At 45.7% G+C, this 21,256-nt stretch overlaps 1 protein-coding gene across 2 annotated transcripts in view; it reads right to left on the bottom strand.

Annotated features, from left to right (window-relative positions):
• The window catches only part of VPS8 (VPS8 subunit of CORVET complex), a 253,480-nt gene that overhangs the window by 159,769 nt on the left and 72,455 nt on the right, over positions 1–21,256 (bottom strand). For both annotated transcript variants that reach the window (XM_039488831.1, XM_039488832.1), the window contains exons 19-24: positions 18,830–18,919; positions 17,113–17,159; positions 14,193–14,415; positions 8,208–8,297; positions 2,185–2,236; positions 1,503–1,545 (exon numbers count right to left, since the gene is read on the bottom strand). In XM_039488831.1, the coding sequence (XP_039344765.1) occupies positions 1,503–1,545; positions 2,185–2,236; positions 8,208–8,297; positions 14,193–14,415; positions 17,113–17,159; positions 18,830–18,919 (545 nt within the window). The remainder of the gene's footprint in view (positions 1–1,502; positions 1,546–2,184; positions 2,237–8,207; positions 8,298–14,192; positions 14,416–17,112; positions 17,160–18,829; positions 18,920–21,256) is intronic.

Below are 21,256 nucleotides of genomic sequence, written 5' to 3'. Positions count from 1 at the left end.
ATGCTTCCACCGTCCACTTTCCTCACGCAGCAGTCTCCCCTCAGAATTCTTTGGTCCTGCTTCCATCTGCAAGTCTGAGATTATCCCTTCAGCCGCCTCATTTCTTTGCTCCATCATCTCCTCGAACCCCCTTCTAAACTCGACCAGAGTTTCCACCTGCATCTCCAGTCCTCGGATCTTTTCTTCCATCAGCTCTATCAGGCGGCACTTCATGCAGACGAAACTCTTTTTGGGTACCCCCTCCAGGATCATGTACATGCCGCAGCTTCCACATTCGGTCATCCTCATTGTATCTTTCACTGCTGCCTCTGTATCAGTCATAGCCTTCCCACTGAAAACCTGTTAGTCAAAGAAACAAAAACCAAAACAAACCCCCAACAGGCACCAGAACACTGGCAGACCACCACCCCCTCCCTTCACTAGCCTGTCAGGTCTTCTGCCTAGGTCTAAGTCTCCCCCGAAAACTCCCCCTGTAAACTCCCAGTGAAACTCCCCTGTTTACAACTCTGTTTGCTGGCTGCTGTGTGTCATGAAAGAGGTGGTTGTGGATCCTGGAACGAGAGGGGTCTACAGGACGAGGGGACAATTGAAAGACTTTGCCAGGGTGGTGGTGATGGTGGTTGCGTGCAACACCTGGCAAAGCTAATCCCCAGGACAGCCAGGAGGCAGCACCACTAATGGTCAGTGCACCCTGTGACACCACTATTGGCCAATAATCTCAGAACAGTATTGGTCATAGGGGCATAGAGTTTAGACCAGAAGGGACTACAAGATCATATAATCTGACCTCCTGTATATCACAAACCACTACCACCATCCAGCACCTGTATCAATAACTGAAATTAGACTGAAATATTACAGCCCACAAGACACTAGACTATTCTTATTATTTGACCCTAAGTGCATGACTTTGCACTTGTACTATTGAAGTGAATTTCATCCCATTTATGTTACTTCAATTTTCAAGGTCATACACATCCTCCTGTACAATATTCCAATCTCCTCTGTATTGATGATGCCTCCCAACTTTGTATCATCACAGGATGGTCAATAGAGGAAACAATTTATTTGTAACAAGCAGAACCACCTACAGAATCCACAAAGGTTGCCAACATGAAAGATGAAAAATGGATTTGGGGGCTATGAAGCCCTGGAGTAGACAAAAGCTTTGCAGTTGGCGTGGAAGGGGGCATTATCACCATCATGAAATCAAAGACAGTATGCCGAAGCCTGAGTCAGGAGCACCCAAGTTCTAATCCCACCTGTGGTACTTGGTGTGTGATCATGGGTCACTTCATTTCTCTGCTTCTGTTAAACGCTTCGTAAAACGTTGATATTACTACTTTTCACAGATTTCATGATAATATAGTCTGACCTCCTTCATGACACAGAATTCCACCTACCATGCATCACGGATATTGGGAGCATTAGTGGCTATATAGAAATTTCAACATGTAAATGCATTCTAAGTGCTATCTATAAACATTCTGGAAGTATCTTACCTTATGTACACAAGGAGCTTGTTCCCCATAACCACCTTCTCATCTAAGAACACAGAAAAAGTCTTTTGTCACCTTTTATCCAAATAACTAGACAACAGAATAGGGATCTAATCTTTATTTACTGAAAGGAAAAATCTCATTTACTTGAGCATTCATTGTTACTCATGACAAAAGTGGTGTCTTATGGAATGTTTCCATTCTCCATAAGTTTACATATTTGCAGCAAGTTTGTGTGAGAAAGGATAGTAGCTTGAGAACTATTTGAACACAGTTTAAGGAAGAAAGTACTTAAGACTTACAGGGGAGTCGCATCTTATGCAGGGGTTAGGTTCTGAAGTCAGCACGCAAAGCGAAAATCGCATATAGTCAAACGCTCATTGAGAGGAATGGCGGGTGGAATCGCCCACACTACAGGTACAGAATTTAAATTATTTTTCCTCTTTTTTTGTTTTTTGTTTTGCCGAGTGCATATAGTTAAAATTGCGTAAGTTATATGCACCTATAATGCGACTCCACTGTATTCATGGGCTGTGCAAAGTCTGGAGTCCTAAACAGTAACACCATCTCCTCCTCACCTCCCTAAATTAGAAGTGATCAGAGACCAGTTAAACTTATGATCAAATATACTAGAAATATCAAACAGTATCAAAGCTGTAAAATCTTAAAGGCAAATATTCTGTACCTGTGAGAGACTTGCCAGCATTAAGTGGAGGAGCAATGACTTTGAACAATTTCTGCAGCAGTGAAAAAAAGAAAAGTTTCAATATTGTTTATAATTGTTATACATCACATCATTTAAGTGCCAACAAGTCAAGTCAGTCCCTGCACCCAAAGAGCTTAGAGCCTAAAAAGAGAGCGTCAGAGAATATGAAATAGTCCATGACATGACAAAAGCAATGCCTGGTTTTATAACCTGGATTGTTTAAGAAGGTACCTCCCTGAGAAACAACAAGCTCACCAAGTTTTACAACAAAAAAAGGCACAGAAAGAAAGGCCTGTGCAAAGGTTCCCTAAATGTACTTGTGCTAGGGAAGCATTTCTCCATCTGCTGATCCTGCGATGATCTACAAGAGAGCAGCCTTTGTCAAATAAACTTTCCTAGATCCTTAGATCAAAGCTTCCCTCTAGTGGTGCTTAGGTGCTTCCCAGGAATCTAGAGTGCACATTAAAACAAAGAGAAACCTGCTGGCAAGCTCTAGCATGCAATGAGCTCGGGGAGCCACAGAGGCAAGATAAGCAGTAGTACCAGGGAGCAGTCAGGGAGCACTGCTGATCAGCCCAGCTCCTCCAGCCTCCAATTCCTGCCTCCATGGCTCCCCAGCCCTGCTGCCTAACCCTCCCCAGCCAGCCCATACCACCACAAGCTTCCTAACCATCTACTAAGGTTCACCCCAGGGAGCCTCAAACCCAAGGACCTAGTGAGCTATGTGAGAGCCAGGCTGCTCTCTGGAGAGCCACAGCAGGTCCAGCCACCAGAATTGTTTTCCTAGGACAGCAACAGGCTCCACTTTCCCAGGAAATATTTTCTGCAAGTCTCCCCAAGAACCTGTCCACTTCCTCGCCCATTACCAGGACAGAGGGAAGAAAACTCCTTGCCTTGGGAAGTGGTGTTTGTAGTTCCACTAGTGAGGTACTTACTTTGGCTGACAAATCAGCTGTGTTTTCCCAGAAAGGAGCCCTAAGTTCAGACAGACTCCCCAGGGGAGCATAAATTGAGCTGTGGGTATGAAGATGGGCAGTGGAGACAGAGTGAGCAGTCAGGACAGGAAGTCAAGTGCTATGCTTCAGCATTTCACTGTCAAGGATGTAAGTTGCATTTGTTGTACAAAATAGCCATTACCCAACAGTTTAGACAGAAACCATAAATAATACTCAAATGTAACTTGAGATTTTCAAAGCAGTGCAGGAAATTTAGCCATCCATGCCTTCCACTAAATTAATGGCTAAATCCCTGCACTGCTTTCGAAATCTGAACCACTGTTAGTATTAACTTCTCAGGCAGAGCATGGTTTATCTATAGCTACATGGATCTAATCCTTGAGCTGTTAGCAAGCCAGTTAGCTAAACAGATACAAAGGACACTGCATGTCTACATTTCAAGGTAACCATTTTTTTAAAAGGACATCTCTTAAGCCACTAGTTTTCAATCTTGTTTCATTTGTGGACTCCTAAAAAATTTTGAATGGAGGTGCAGACCCCTTTGGAAATCTTAGTATGCGGACCCCCAGAGATCCGCTGACCACATGTTGAAAATCACTATCCTAAACTACTGAAGTTTCACTTGCAATCTCAGAAAATTAACTGTGTAAATGTTGTAAGTTGGACAAAAATATTTTTATGTATGAAAAATCTAAAGTCTCACTGTACCTGCACATTTCAACACAGCTATGTAGTCACTAGTGATGCCTTCATAATAAGCACTTTTACATTTACAGAATTCTCTCTCAAGAGCATTTGCCATCAGGACTGTATTCAAGGGGTATACAAAGGTGGTTACTTGACTGTAACTGGAGATGTGTGGTCCCTATCTGTACTTCACATGTGGTACACATGAGCTCCCTGTGCCAAAGACTGCAATATCTTGCAAGTAGTATCCGTTGGGCCACACCTTTATCTTAGATCTCTCTCCTCCTGCTCAGCACCGAGCGATAAGAGGAGATGCGGACTGACCACCTCTCCAATGTCTTCTCTACCACAAACACAGTCATGGTCTGAAGCAGAGGGGAAGGCAGGCACGTAGGTAGTGGAATAGAGACAGGGACCACCCATTTTGAAGAGCCTCCAGTTACAGGTAAGTAACCTCTACTACTTCTTTGAGTGCTGATCCTTATGTGTATTCCACAGGTGGGTGACTGGCAAGCAGCAGCTAAGTAGGAAGGGGGAGCGAGGATGGAAGTACAGATGTCTAACACTGCAATTCCAAATCCTGCGTCAGCAGAAGTGGCTTGGACCAAAGCATAATGCTTGTGAAAGTGTGGCTGGAACTCCTTTCAAATGTCCACAATAGGCACATCAAAGAGAGGCTACTGAGGTTGAACTGTGTAACTCCCATTCATGTTCAGTGGAGAAGTGCCTGCTAAGGTTCTCTGCCAGTGCACTCTGAGCGCCAGGTGGATGTGACTCCAAAACTGCGACATGATTCCGGGTACACCAGTTGTCCATAAGTTGACGGCCTCCATGCACAGGTATCTTGCCCTCCTTGTTTGTTTATACAGAAGACAGTCATATTGTCAGGATAGGTAGGAGTAGTTGGGATGCATTATACCTGTCTGACTGCCCTTAAGTTTCAAGAGACTGCTATTCATCCTGGCCTACCTTGTGTCATATAATTGCCCATGTGGGCTCCACAATCTATGAGGGATGCATCAATGATTACCAACATGCTGGGTGCGGGAGGTAGGAAAGACTCCAATGCACATGTTTCGGGTTCATCTACCAGATGAGTGAAGCCTGACACTGATGGAGATTGTCACCACAGTGGTCATGTTGCATCTGTCCAATGTATACACAGACCTGAGCCAGGCTTGCAAGACTACAGATTTATAGCCTGGTGAATGGCATCACAAGCACAGATGGCCATGTGGCCTCACAAAGAAAGATGGATCTGGACTATTGTTCAATGTTTGGGGGGGACTTTTTTTTAAAAAAAATCAAAGACTGAAGCCACTATTCTCACTACATCACTATAGACCTTGATGTGGTATTGGCTGCATCCACTGACGTTTGCGATCATGAGTCTACCTTCCTTAACAAGGGTTTAAAATTGGGCCTTGTCCACTTGGGGGAGTTTGTCTTTGAACTCCAGAAACTTTAAGTAGTTCATAAAGTCATATTTCACTAACAGGGCCTGGTAATTAGAGATTCTGAACTAGAGGCTGGTGGATGTAAATACCTTCCCTCCCCAAAAGGTCCAGGTGTCTTGCTCCCATGTCCGCAGAGGTGGTTTTAGGGTGTTGCCTGGATCTTTCCATGGCTGCTTGTACCACTTGGGGAGTTGGGGGCAGGATGGGTAAACAAGAACTATGCCTTTTTTGCAGGCACAAAGAACTTTTTCTCAGCCCTTCCAGGGGTAGCGGTACACATTGTCAGCACATGCCATACCACCGTAGTGGTTCTGTAATGGCCTCTTCACTGGGATAGCTATCCAACTGGGGCCCACTGGCTGCAGGAAATCCAAGAGCTCGTGCTGCATATCTTGAACTTCTAATGGGATCTGAAGTTCTGCCACCATCCTCTGCAACTATTCTTGACATTGCCTATAGCCCTCAGTTAGAGGTGGTGAAAATGGGGCAATTGCCTCACGGGGTTAAGAAGATGATGAGACTGTTGGTACCAGCTTGACATCGTCGTCTTCCAAGTACTCCTGCAGAGCAGGATGCTGTTGCCTGAGAGAAGAAGAATGATGCGACTCTCTAGACGAGCACACAGATCCAGGGTGTCATGCATAATGATCCTACGGACTCCAAAAGGGGCAGTTTGAGGAGCTGAAGACTAGTTCGGGGGCCTCAAGGCATTGGTACCAGCAATCCCTTTGGAGGGTAATCATGCTTGTGCATAGGACAGGTAACTGTCAAAGCCCTGTTTGGGCTAACCTGTCTGGGAAGTGATGATTCATCCTGGACATCAGCTACAGAAAGCCTGATCAGTCTCCACCACTGGTACAGTCAGTGGTGGTAGAAGGAAGCTCCAGCTCATGGATGAAGTATGGGAATAACTCTTTCTTAAGGTTGTATAATTTTATGGGGTTAAGATATCCCTCAGATGAACCAGGCCCAAAAGTAGAGGAGTTCCAGGGTAGTAAATGTCTCTGTCTGCCCTGGAATACGAGGGTCCAGGTTACCAGTTCCACCGGATCCAGTGCTGCGACAGACTTCGTGGTTGGCGGATCCTTACAGGACCAAACCAGTACCATTGGCAAAAGAGTCCATTCAGGAGCACTTAGTCAATACTGGAGGACATCAGTTCTTTGGCTTGCTAGAGGTCACAGTCAGCACCAGTATCGATACCAGGCCTGGTTCTGTTGGACTATCTTCCTGCATGCTTTCCCTTTGAGGTTAAGAGGCTTAGGCAGATCTAAGTCCTGGGGACATGCAAGTGAAGACTCACCCAACTTGGAAGGAGTCAGAGACCTCTTCCCCTGGAAGCAGACAGAGGGAGAAATCTATTTTGGGGTCTGTGAGAATGCCCCTTACTCTCATGAAAAGCCCGAAGCAACAGGTCTTTAGATTTATCTGATCCAGCCTCTGCTCCACAGCTCGTGCTCAGAAGCATGCTGCTTGAGGACTGTGGCCGATGTGCAGGAGGGTCTCTCCAGCCTGGATCTGACTGGAGCCTCAGGGCTTTCTTATGAGAAACTTCCTCAGTCAGCACTCTCTTCCCTCTTGTGCCCTAGGTGGGAAGGAATGACAGACACTGCACTTGGCAGAAATAAGCACCTGAAGATTTTCCAGTCTAAGGCCTGGGATACACTGAAGGGGGGGCGGGGGGAATCAATCTAAGTTATGCAACTTCAGCTACATGAATAATGTAGCTGAAGTCGACGTACTTAGATCGACTTACTGTGGTGTCTTCACCGCAGTGAGTCGACTGCTGCCGCTCTCCCGTTGACTCCGCCTGCACCTCTCGCCAAGCTGGAGTACAGGAATCGATGGGAGAGCGCTCGGGGGTCGATTTATCGCATCTAGCCTGGACACGATAAATCGATCCCCACTGGATCGATCGCGGCGGGCAGTGTAGACATACCCTTAGATGTATACCCACAGTGAAATACACATAGGGAGCAGCACCTGAAGAAGAGTGGAATCCACCATGCAGCAAAGTCAGGAAGATTCATGGATTTCTACATAAAAGTGCATTCTTGCTGGTTGTTATAACCTTAATACATATTCTTTACAACAACTCAGAGATAGATGTAGGTTTCATTTTTAGAAGGTACACACTATACATTTTTTAAGTGATTTACTCCCAACACTCTGCAGTGTCCCAACAAAAAGACACTGCACGGAGTGGGGTTCCTTAGAGAAAAACTCATTCTCTCACCTGCTGATTCCCAATTGGACAAAAAATGGGATGTTATCATTGTGCATTACATCCCATTGTCAGAATGGCCATCAGCAACATGTAGACAAAGCAACCCAGATTGTAACATGCATTCTGTTTAACCCTTACTTATTGTGTTGCATCTGTTTTTTTTGTACTTGTTTAGTTTTATATTGTTACAGACATTAGATCTGACAGTGTTTGTGGTCTGACACTCAGCAGAGCACTGATACCTCAGACATTTTATGGTATACTTAGATTTAAGAAAGGCATTTGATCAAGTTCCACAGAATATTCCCAGAGAAATATGAAAAATGCACATTAGATACAGTAGGAGAGAGGAACAAGAGGTGAATCTGTATACACTGTACACTAGCTACCAGCAAAACTCCCATGCTTAGAATCATAGGGAAGAACAAGCAGCACGCACCAAATCAGTAGATCAGTAAGTGATCAGAGCTTTACAAACTGACCCTCAGATAAAGATGAGTGCTGAATGGCACAGACCAATATCTCACTGCAGTTTGAAAAATTAAAATATTTAGATGGAAACAATTCCTCCCAATGTCTTATGAAAGGTGCAGGGAGAAACGAAAAGGGGATGGATGGATGGATTAAAGAGTGACATTAGGTACCACAAGCATAGGTCATGACTAGTCTTCCTACCTCCATCGGACTAATGAAGTCATTCATTCCACTGTTGTACACATAGATCATGGCATCATACAGATGATTTTCCCAGCACAGGAGAACTACCTGCATGGAAACAAAGCAGATTTCATCAGATGTAGAAAATCCTTGTACAGAACAGCCTAACAGCTTCCATTATCCCATTAATTTCCCTTCCTGTATTCACTCAAAGACTGCTCTGACCATAGCACTTATCCTAGTCAGCTCCAGGAAAAGAGGCATGGGTGTGGGTTGCTTTTTGTTTTTGTTTGGGAGGGTTGTTGAGGGGGGCGAGGGCGGTGTGCAAAGTTATACAAGTGAGAATTTGCCATATGCAGAACTCTGCCAAGCTACCAGGGTGGGGGAGACAGATCTGACTTATGGCTCTACACTGTACACCTGAAATCCATGGCCTATCTGAGGTACTGGAATGAGAAATCCAGGTCTTCCCAATTCCTTACACCCTTGACTTCTGGAGCAAAGGACCCAAGAGAACAGCTCTCCAAATGTCATGGTTTTTGTTGAGTTAGTAAGTTGTTCTGTCACCATGCCATCAGCCAGCCCCAAACCAGAGGTGCCCAACCAGCCTACAGGTTAAATATATTATTATTTCAAAAAAGTTAAGGGGCCACAGTTCATACCCTGAGGATTCTCTACCCTGGTACACTCCCTTTGCACTAACTCAGGTGTCAAAAAGGGAGCCCCTTGCTTGGAACTCCCAGGAGCCATGAGTCAGTATACTTTACTCCAATATCCTGGTGCAGGGGGCATATCAGGAGTGGATGCAGCTAAAGCATGCTGCACTCTGGCTAGTCCCAGCTGCTTTACAGCATGCTATAAGTGCATACCAAACTGTTCCAAGTTAGAGCAATGTCTAGGTTGCTCTAACTTGTGCCAGGGCAGAAAATGATGGGGCAGTGATTGGTGGCTGCTTCTCAGCTTTTCCCCTCTGCTGGGTTGCCCTGGGGGCTGAGAAGACAAAGGGAACCATTCTTTGCTATGTGTTCCCCTAGGCCAAGATCGAGCCTGCTGAGATCCTTCATTGCTCCCCCTGGGGCTTCCACAGCCTAGCAGGGAAGCAGACAATGGAGCAATCAGAGCTACCCTTCTCCCTGCCAAGCTGATGAGCAAATGCAGAGGAGACAGTAGTCATTAGTGCTTCCAGTTCACAACACAGCTGCCCCTGGGGCTAGAGGGGAGGCATGTGGGTGACCACGGGCCCTACCACCTCCTTGTAGTGGTGACCCACTTCAAATGCTTTGGCTGAAAACAAAAATAGAGGCTACAGTGCATTGAGAATATTTTCTTCTTAACTCAGTCACCCTTGAAGGCAACTATGTGGTCCCCCAGGCCACAAATTGGGCACAATGCCCTAAACAATACACATATTAAAAGTAATTTAATTAAATTAGTGTGGTTAAAAGGATGTGGAGTGTAGTTTCTCTAAAATGCTGTTCTCTGGGTTAAAGTCTATCTTCAGTTACTGACTGAAGACAATGGGGTTGTTTAAGTATAGTAAGGTCTGAGTTTGGCCTGCATAGCTTTTATTACTGGTGACGTTGGGGAAGGAGGAAAGAACATAGTTTAACTTCCCAAATCCAGATGGAGTTTGCTGGGCCAGCAGTTACAAAAAGAGAGAAGTATACAAGGAGTATCTTGGGATATGTACAATGCTGCCTTGTACAGCAGAGCTGCCTCTCATGTAGATGAAGTCAATGCACAGATTCATAGATTCCAAGACCAGAAAGAAAACAAAACAAAAAAACAGTTACTAACCTGTTCTGTAAGTCTTGTTCTTCAAGATGAGTTCCACATGCCATTCTAATTCAGGTGTGTGCCTACTCAGTGTGCCAGAATTAGAGATTTTTTCCCTTAATGGTATTGGTCGGGGCAGCTCATGCAATCTCCAGTGCCTCTCATATAGAGGGGAAGGAGAGTGGGTCAGGAAATAGGCATGTGCAACATCTCAAAGAACAACAGCTATATAACTGGTTAGTAACCATTTTTGATTCTTTAAGTGACTGCATATGTCCATTTCACTTCCAGGTTGAACTGCTTATGAATCACCTGAGGTGGGTTTCAGTATCTGACAATAATTGAAGGACTACTCAACCAAACTTGGCCTCATCTCTAGAATGCTGGGTTGCCTTTACAGCGTAATGAGTTGTGTACACCAACCACCAAAGTTGCAGTTTTACAAATGTCTGTTATAGCTACCACAACCAGTCAAGCTGTAGAAGTGGCTTGAGACCTTGAAGAATGTGCTACTATGCCCTGTCTTGAAGGTTTACATTAGCAATGTCATAGCAGATGAATGTAAGAGCAAATCCAGAACAACATTCTCTAGGCTGAGACTGGAAGGCGTTTTATCCCATATGCAACTGACACAAACAGCTGGGAGGATGACTTAAACAACGTAGTTATATCCAAGCAAAGTTCCAGAAGACTGGAAGAAAGTTAGTGTGCCATTTTTAAAAAAGGGTGAACCAACTAATTATGGGCCTGTCTGCCTGATATCGATCCCTGGCAAGAAAATGGAGCTCCTCAATTGGGACTTGATTAGTAAAGAATTAAAGGAGGGTAATATAATTAATGGAAATCAACATTGGTTTATAGACAATAGATCCTGTCAAACTAGCTTGATTTAAAAAAAAAAATCGAGATTACAAGTTTGGTTGATAAAGATAATAGACTTCTAAGACATTTGACTTGGTACCATACAAAATTCTGATTAAAAAACTACAATGATCTAAAAATGACATGGCACACATTAAGTAGTTTAAAAACTTGGTAATTGAGAGGTCTCAAAACGTAATTGTAAATCCATGGTAATTCTGGCTTAAATGCATAGCAAATAGGATAACCTGTTGGAAAAAACAGGGGTGCAAGAAACTGGCCCAAAATTAACCAGTATTCTGTTCCTGAAAGGCAGTCAACAGGCTGCTTACAAATTCCTGGCTGTCTACAAGAACCTACCACAGAAGAAAACTGAGGAGGTGTAGGTCTTCCCCTGTGATTTTTCCTCTAGTAGTCAGGCTATCTAGGAGCGACAAGCGGGTATCATTGGTATGACTGAAGACAGAACTGTTTCATTTCAGGGAAATGAAACACATTTACACATTTCAGAGTGTAAATGCCCAATGATTTCAGAGTGGCCCTCAAGTCTTTGAACTCAGAGATTCTGGATAGTCTGTTGGCCCTCCTGCAGAACACCCAATGACTGAAACCATGATGAACATATGTGCATTGTTTCTGCTGTTGCCATCACTCTGGCTGTCAAATCCACCCTATCTAATGCAACTTGGAGAAAGGTCCTAGCTACCAGTTTGCCAAGGTAGCCTGGAATTCCTGTCTGGCACTCTCTGGCAATTTGTTTGCAAACTTCAGTACATGGCCCCAGAGGGAAAAATTTTATCTGGCCAAAAAGGCATGCTAGTTAGAGATACAAACTACAGGGCAGTAGTGGAATAAAGTTTTCTATGGAAAATGCTCAGTCTCTTTGCTTCTTTATCCTTTGGGGGAGGAGGTCATTCCTGATGCTTGTCTTGGCAGTAAACAAGAGCACAAGGAACCCAAGGGATGGAGGTAGAAGTGTTGATAGCCCTGAGAAAGGACAAAGTACCTTTGCTCAGCTCCCTTGGCTGCCAGCAACTGAGATGATGGCATTTGCCACAACAATCTTGCGGGCTCCAGAATGGCTTCATTTATAGACAGAGCATTTGGAAAGGTCTTACTGATGCCAGTAGTTCCACCTGCCCATAGAACTCTCTTGCACTACCTTGAGTAGAACATCAAGAGAGGCAGCAACCCTCTATCAACTTCTGGTAGGGCCTGGAGTCACCCTGAAAAGGCAAGGACACGCCTAACACCACAGTCTCATCAGGTGATGAGGAGGAGCAGCACGAAGGAAATAGAAATGGAGCCTCCTGTACAGAAAATCATGGGACTTCTGGCACATGAGACTGCTCTTGCTCGGTACTGGGAGTAACATCCTGAGTCTCCTCCTGGAAAATAATCTGTCATCCACTTGGTGATCTAGAAGGAAGATGAAAGCTGGTAGGATCTGGTGGTGGTGGTGGAAAAATCCCATGGGTTCCAATATGGCCATTGGTAGGGTATAGGACCCAAGCCCTACCAGCCCAAGGATCTAGATCCCTTGATCACCTTAGGGTATTTGCCAGGCACCAGGAGCAGAATCATCATGAGATAGGTGAGAGAGGAGCAAGGGGCATAGAAGCCTACCTCAGTCTCCGATGAAAGATCCTGAGTCACCTGACCATGGACATGCTGTACCATGTGGTGCTGAGGTCCAGTGGCACACCTGCAGGGAAGTCGGTACCAGAGACAGTATGCGGAGTTTGCCTCTGGACTGCATTGTGCAAGGAAGCACTGGACAGTCTGAAGTCCATCACAATACTGAGAGTCTTGGAGGCAAGTGTGAAAACTCAGCCTCAGGATCAATCGGTACCAGTTGATTTGTCTACTGCACTGCTGGAGAATCCAGCACTAAAAGACAGTAGGTCCTGTGCCACAGCATAAGCTTCCAGCATTGTTGATACTAAGAGATTTCCCTCCTGCTGCTGCATCGAAGGGGATGGCACTGCAGTGGGAGTGCACCTCAACAGCACGAACACCAGTGCTAGAGTCAATGACTCCGGGCAAGATGAAGTCTGTGCCCAAAATGCATCTTCCCAGAGAACACTCTATCCTGCCATCCAGCTTTTTTGCTGGAAGATAGTACTGGGGACCTCAATATTTTGGAGGAGTCTGGCCCTTCAAGGCATGCTGTCTGTGTTTCTTCATTGGCTCCAGGGAATGGGATAGGTGCAGAGTCTGAGGCGTACTTCTAACAGAGGAAGAAATACTCCAGGGAAGGCCCCATGGGTCTAGAACCCACGACTGCAGAGCAACTAGGCAGCTGATATCTCCAGGCTACCACCCAGTGGCAGCTGTAACCAGCTTGCAACTCCACTTCCCATGACCCACTGTGGACACAGACCATGGGAAGTTCTGCCTGAAGGGTTTGACAGACAGCAGTCTCATGGCTCCCGGCCCTGTATAAAACACAGGGGTGTTCCAGGAAGTATCCTTATAATGATGTGGATCTCCTGTAGCTACCACAACCGTCCCTGCTCCTTGCTCCTGAATTCCTGGCTTTTACCTCAGCTTGATTAGGACTTCGCCTCCTGACTCAGACCCTGACCTTTTGATATCAACCCTGGCCTGGAACCCAACTACAAACATCTCTGCTACTTCCAGCATCAATTTTGTCCCTGCTCTGACCCTTGGCCCTGACTGCCTTTATTGGGATCCTGACACTCAGTGACCATATCAAGTAGGAAGGTGAACACAGGATGGCCTCCAGGAGAAGGTGATGCTGTCTCACCTCCTGCCCATTTTGGTCCAGGACTGGAAGTCTCTGCAGATTTGACAGTTGTCCTGGATGTGACCCTCACCATGGTACTTAAGGCACCTGGAATGAGGGTCACTGACTGGCAGATTTCTTGCTGACAGTGCAAGGCTGAAAGCCCAGAGACTGAGCATGCTCTGGTACTTGGCATCAGCATCCAGAACAAACAGGAACCAACGTGCTAAGAAAAATGACCAATGAAACTTACACTAAAGCACTAATTAATTATGCAATGAGTACCAATAATTATATACCAGAGAGAAAAAAAATTCCCTGAAAGAGAAAGTAGGAACAAGCTAACGTGCTCCAACTACCAATCATGGGAGGCAAGAATGAGCTGAGAGCGGTCAGGGTCAATCTGCCCTTTATACCAAAGTGCAGAAGCATGAGGCAGTGGAGGTTGCATGCAAAGCCCTGAAAGATACCGCCAAGGGGAAAAAAATTCTGACTCTAATGCACTGGGTGCACACATATCTGAAGTGGAATGGACATAGGCAATCTCTTAAAGAATCATTGTCATCATCTAGTCTGACCTCCTGTATAACATAGGCTAAGTTAACATGGCAGTTCACCTGCTGTATGTCTAGGCTGGTGATATCCATATGCACAATGCAGGCCTCCATGTCCTCCATTAGGTTCTTATCTTGGTAGTGAAGCAGCAAGTCTTTCATCACTTGAGCTGTCATTCCCATCAACTTATCACTTAAAATGTAAGGCTCCAGGCACTCCAGAAAAACACCCTTTGCCACTGAGTTCTCACTCAATTTGTCATACATCTGGCTGAACAGAAGGTCACTAAGAGAAAAACGTAACAATTACTTATTAAAATGAAGATTAATTAAAATCTATTAAATGTTATAATGACCTGCTTTCTATACAAATCGAGGTGACTACAGCATTCTGCATTTCTTAGCTTAACAATTCGAAACCTCATTTAACAACAACATAGACACAGTTTAACACTTTTACAAATGTATCCATCATATTGTAGCCTAGGATAGAATCTAGTAGAGGCAGCTTTAGCGGAGCGGTTCATGGGTTCAATCGCACTCACAAAAACACCCGGGGGTGGGGGGGCAGGTGGAGAACCGTATTCACTCCTTTGCATGAGAAATCACACGCAGCTCTATAGCCCAGCATCTGCATCATGGTGGTACTGCTCCCAGCCATATCACTGTGCAATGATGTCAGAGTCACATGCTGCCAGGGAAGCCCAAAGGGCAAAGTCTGCCCGAGGGTGTGTGGGTATGGGGAGCATGAGGGTGGCCCATGTGTCCCACTCTCTAGGCAGCAGGCAGGGGCGGCTCCAGACCCCAGCACACCAAGCGCGTGCTTGGGGCGGCATGCCGCGGGGGGCGCTCTGCCAGTCGCCGGGAGGGCGGCAGGCAGCTCCAGTGGACCTCTCGCAGGCGTGCCTGCGGAGGGTGCGCTGGTGGCCGCGCGGGACCAGCGCACCCTCCGCAGGCACGCCTGCGGGAGGTCCACCAGAGCCATGGGACCAGCCACCGGCAGAGCACCTCCCGCAGCATGCCACCCTGCTTGGGGCAGCGAAATGTCTAGAGCCGCCCCTGGCAGCAGGTCACTGGGCTCATTGTGGGGCATCTCCCCACTCTGTGCAGCAAGATCCAGATGCTGAGCAGAGATGCCTCCCCGACCATACACCGGGCAGGGTGTCTCTTGTGACTGTGAGTAACCAGCAAGGCCCCGCGGTGACAAGCACTGAGAGCGGGCCCTGGACCCTCACCAGACCACACCCCTGCCCTAGCATTCATTATATCATGCTCTCTTTTTATTTATTTTTTTGTTTTGTTTCATACTGTGATTACACTAGAGTTTTTCTTTTTGAGCCCCTCACCCCTCCACCCAAAACATGCTATAGAAACTCCATGGCCCAGCTGTGCTACAACAACTGTTTTTCTGCATATAAAAGCCAGGGCTGGCATTGGGGGGTAGCAAAGAGGGCAACTGCCCAGGGCCCCATGCCACAGGGGGCATCATGAAGCTAAGCTGCTCAGGCTTCAGCTTTAGCTATGGGTGGTGGGGTTCGGGGCCCCAAGCTGCAGTCCTGCACAGCAGGGCTTTGGCTTTCTGCCCTGGGCCCTAGCAAGTCTTAACACCAGCCATGCTTGACGAACCCCTGGAAACCTGCACATGGCCTCCCAGGGGGCCCCGGACCCCTGGGTTGAGAACCAATGGTGTGATGCACTCATTGAACACGGAGGCTACATCCGTTTCACTGGAAGCTGGTGAAACAGTTTTTTCCAAAGAACAGTGAAAATTAGACAATGAAGTCAGATCGGTGCTAGGTCCACACACGGTTTCTGTGCACATAACTGTTTTGGTTAGCGTGATTTTTAACCATATAGTTATAACCAGCACAACTCCTGGGGTGGATTCAGCTATACCAATATAAAAACCTTATTTCCCTTCCCTATAGGATAAAATAGATCAGTCTAAGCACTTTTACATCAATTCAACTGTGTCCCCGATGGGGAGTTGTATTGCTTTAACTAGACAGGCGTAGTTAAGTGGTATAACTAATTTGTAGACAAGCTTGAATAAGCATTTAACATGCAGGAAAAGTCTTAAAGTAAAATAGAGACAAGAACTAGTAGACCCAGAAAATCTTTTCCAATTCTATCTCATCTAATTCTTGGAGTTGGAAGGGTGGCACTTGGTTTCTAAGCAAGTGAGTGATGATTTACAAGAGGAGATAAAGAGAAGTATTGAGGGAAAGCAATGTGCACATAAACTAAACTAAACAGAACTCTCTGTAAGCAGATTTTTAAAAAAAAATGAAATGATTAAGTGGAAATGAGAAATTTTTTTAATGAAAAATTAAAGCAGTGTCAGCTTTTCATTTTCTTGACGTGACATTTTCCTGCTCTTACACAGACTGACACTGTGGTTTAATAATTTTACTGAAAGGGTTTAAAGTGAATTACTTTTGAACTGGGATGAATATTCATAGCCTGAGGGTCATCTGTTCGAAGGACGGGAAATTACTCTGTGGGGGATTGTAGAAAATTCATAAAAGGAAAAATCTGTCAAGTCAATGTCACAGTAGTGCTAGCAAGAAAAAAAAAATCTAGAATGGAGGGGCTGAGATACTGTGGTGACCAGTTCCATCATAAAATCTATAAAGATTGGATAGATAGATCAAATATAAGTGTATTCATGGAATCCAAAGAAGTCTTCAACATTTACATGGATACAGAAAAGTCAGTTACATTAGGTAGGGTTAGAAAAACTAGAAGTGATAAATCCTCCCTGCTTTATTGCATAACTGGCTTGGCAATAGGGAGGAAAGTTAAAAAACAAACTTCCCCTTTTGGCATATTATTCCATAATTGTCAGCTATCAGGTTTTTCAACACCTGTTCAGGTCACCACAAGACAGAGCATACAGGACTAGATGGGCCACTGGCCTGATCTGTGATTGCAATTCCTATGGTTTCATTAACCTGACAGACAAGCATACAAACTCTCTTACGTTCGCTGAAGTAAAAGGCAGTAATCGACTATGACAGGCACCATATCCTGTAGAAAGACCATGAAGAAAGTGTGAGTAACTCAATCAAAGGTACTGTCAAATGGCATACATTATCAATATGATCAATACTGTGAAGAATCAATGACAGTCAAATAGCAGGTAGCTCTCACATTTAGGCAGTTGCCTAATTACCCTGATTTTCCTGGACAAAAGATACAATTATACAGCTGTAACTCCTCCACAGCTACACCCACATCACAGGCCTTTCCAAATTCCAGCAGTAACAAAAAAAATTTTTTATTACAGCAGCTGGCAGAAACTGCAAATCATATCTGGGCCCCGTTAGGCGGGCTGCTACAGACACAATACAGATCAAATTGACAAAGATGTAACAATTGCAGAGGAGGAGTATGAGGACAAAACATGACAGCAACACACGTGTGTATCTCAATTTGCAGGTTTCAAAACCTTTTAAAAATCTTCCATACTTGATGAGTGGATGACACGGGATTTGGGCTCAGCTGGACAAAGGGAAAATAAGGAGACAACAGCCAGTGAGTTTGATTTGGATTCACTTGGCAATGGATTTTCAGAAAAGGTTTCTAACAGCGCTAGACAAGAGTTATTTCTTGAGGAAAATTTTGAGGTATGTTCCAGATTATTCTGGCACCCCATTTAATAGTACTGAGAACCAGGGCATCTGAGGGGATTAGAGGTGGTTGAAGACAAAAGGCAGCTATTCTTCCTCTCCATGAATCTTCTGAAGTAGGAGTTGGCAGACTGATTAAACATTTTGGAACATTAAAATATATCTAATTTTCTACTAATTCAGTGAGTGAGGCTACCCCTCTACTGAGAGTTCTAGGAACCCTTAAACCTGTACCTGTTAGTCTGGACAGCCTTCTCTGGAACACCTGAGAAAACCAAGTCCAGTGGCAGAGCTCACTCTCTAGTATCTTGTTCGGCATAGCTTTTACTTTTCCTAAAGGGATCACATTCCATTGTAAACCCCTCAAGTCTCTGCTGTGGGTATCCAGAATTCCACAAATTCATCTCTGGACACTGCTCAGCTTGTCATACTCAATTGTCACCTGACTAGCCAGGGTCGAATTAAGGTGTAGTTATGCCATTGTTCAAAGAGGCTCAACTTTTAAAGAGCAGATAACAAAATGTAACAACTTTGAAAGCAGATTTGAATGAAGCCTCCCGAAGGCCACATCAGTGCTCAAGATGCAGAGTGGAGCACCTTATTCTTCATCCAGAGAATTAGGAAGTTGAGTCATTTTCTGGTCATTATGTCCCAAGAGCTCACTGCCTTCTGGAAGAGCCATTTAACACCACAGCATTTCAGTTCTGGAATATTCCGTATACAAACTCCTGTTTGTAGGACTGATTTTTGGAATACTCCAGAACTCTCAAGCTAATTATGGTGCTGGCCTGTACAGGATTGCTACATACCCTAACAGAGCACACAGGGAATTCAGTCTATTTCCACTGGTGTAGATTAGAAGACACTGAAAATGAGGACAGTCATATGTGAATTAAGAATACCTAGTAGTAGCCAATACCTAATTTCTCAAAGAAACCACACATATCATGAATGTTTCAACAACATTTAAAACCTATTATATAAAATAGTCAATGACTTTCAGAGAAAAGATACAATTTTAATCTAAATTGCGACGTGTTGACCAAGAGAGCATCTGAGGTGCTGTACCTGAAAGTGTTGCTCCATAACTTGGATTTTTCCCTGGTCAGGACATTTCTTCAAAGTTCGATCAGCATAATGGAAGAGGATTTCAACCATCTAGTTGAAAAGATAACAGTGGGAAATTTTCCTCACATACTACGGGCTGGGTTGGTAGCACCACCGTATTAATGTTGCCCAACATTTCCTATTATAAAAACTTGTTTTCAGTTGGTTATAAAACTTTGCCAAATTAACTGTTCCACCTGAAATTCTGCATGCCACATATGTGCCTCAGATTGAATTTTTTTGCAAAATTTCACCCAAAACGGTTCAGCCATTTCCAATAATGAGATTAGGGAAAAACATTTTGCCATGTTGAAAAAAATCTAACATGTTATTTGAAAAGCTCTAATGCAGGGGTGGGCAAACTATGACCCAGGGGCCACATCCGGCCCTCCAGATGTTTTAATCTGGCCCTCAAGCTCCCGACGGGGAGCAGGGTCGGGGACTTGTCCCGCTCAGCTCCTGGGAGCAGTGGCATGTCCCCCATCTGGCTCTTACGCATAGGGGCAGCCAGGGGTGGAGGCAGCCCTGGAGCCCCCAAGCACCGTCCCTGCAACTGTGGTTCCCAGCCAATGGGAGCTGCAGGGGTGGCACCTGCAGACAGGGGAGCGCAGAGAGCCACCTGGCCGCACCTCCATGTAGGAGCCGCTGCTTCTGGGAGCTGCCTGAGGTAAGCGCCCCCCAGAGTCTGCACCCCCAGCCCCCCTCCCATGCCCCAACCCCATTTGATTTTTGATACTCTTATAATCTATATATTCATATATACCTTATACTAATGCGTGTGAACAAAGGATAAAGACCTTGCCTCTGCCCAGCCAGATGAGTTTGTTAGTACAACGAGAAAGAGATAAGAAACAGAGCACAGCTAAAATGTTATAGGGTATGGTGGGAGTATAACATATGAGCATACACTGGAAGGCTGCCTGGCTCTTCCCTCAAGTCAATGTCAAGCAACTAGTTAGGAGGGGTAAAAGCAGGGGCGGCTCTAGAAAATAGGCTGCCCCAGGCAGCGCGGTGTGCTGCGCCGCCCTTCCTCGGTTGAGCTCCCGGCGCAGGTCCTCTTCCGAGCCCGGACGGCGGACCTGCCGCAGGCAGGACTGCGGGAGCTCCACCGGAGCCCCAGGACGAGCGGACCTGCCGCGGGCACGGCTGCGGACGGTTCGCGGGTCCGGCGGCTCTGCTTGAGCTGCCGCAGTCATGCCTGCGGGAGGTCCAGCCGAGCCGTGGGACGAGCGCCCCCTCCGCAGTCATGCCTGCGGCAGGTCCGGTCATCCGCGGCTCCGGTGGACCTCCCGCAGGCATGACTGCGGCAGGTCCACCGGCCCAGCCTGCCGCCCCCTAGATTTGGCCGCCCTAGGCAACAGCTTGGTTTGCTGGTGCCTAGAGCCGCCCCTGGGTAAAAGGGAGGGCATAAGAAACCCCAAGCCAAAGAAAAGCCTGGCCTTGGCCAGAGTACAACCTCACTCTTTACCCCTCCCACGGGATACAAAAGAAGTGGGATGAAAACTCCACTCACAAGCCTCCAAAATGGAACAGGACGATAAGCTGTACAGAATGTGACTAGGGGCATGCACTGCAGGTATGTTTGGGCCTGATAAGGAGGAGGGAATGGGGAACAGGGACACAGGCAAGGCTCTGCAGTGTCAGAGCTCCGAAGGAGGACACGGGGTAAATGCTCTGTTGGGTCACAGCTGGGAACGGAATACTGGGGGACAGACTCTGCCGGTATGTAGAGCTATGGATATGCTTGCTTGGAACTAACCCCAATAAACATTGCATTGCCTGCACTTCAAACTTGTGGTCTTCTGCTTTCTGTCTGTGTGACAAAAAACAGGGGAGGGAGTGAAGGGAAAGCCCTCTAACACAGCCTAAGGCCGCAGGACCTGAGCAAGAATCTCTCTGAAAATGCTTCTAATGGCTGTTGGGGCCAACAGAATTCTGTTTCCTCCACTGAGATTTCAGCTTTGAACTGAGTCTTTCGATGGTCAGACAGCTGAAGGATACTTATCCTATCAAAAAATTCCTGGTTTTGTTCTACCAAGGACATCTGAGTGTATAAAAGCTTTCTATACTATAAATAGAGGCTGCCAGAATGTCTATTCTGCATGTCCCTCTGTGTGCTTTTTCTTGATTGTTTGTATAAAAAGTAGGACTGGGAAACAGGTGACAGTCTAAGACCTGGCAGCTGAAGCAACAGACTCTTCACAACTAACAAGATGCATGTGTTCCAAATGTAGCAGCTTCCTGGTTTTGCTCAGCATAAATGAAAGTCATTTCTCCAATACAGAAGACTCCCACTATTTACATCAAACTATTGCCATAGATCAGGGATTGGTAGGCTGACCAGATAGCAAGTGTCAAAAATCAGAACAGGAGGTGGGGAGTAAGAGG

The sequence above is a fragment of the Mauremys reevesii genome, linkage group 9 (assembly GCF_016161935.1).
Source record: "Mauremys reevesii isolate NIE-2019 linkage group 9, ASM1616193v1, whole genome shotgun sequence".
NCBI lineage: Eukaryota > Metazoa > Chordata > Testudines > Geoemydidae > Mauremys > Mauremys reevesii.
Note: the sequence above shows the minus strand (reverse complement) of the source record. Positions and strands in the feature narration are given on the sequence as shown.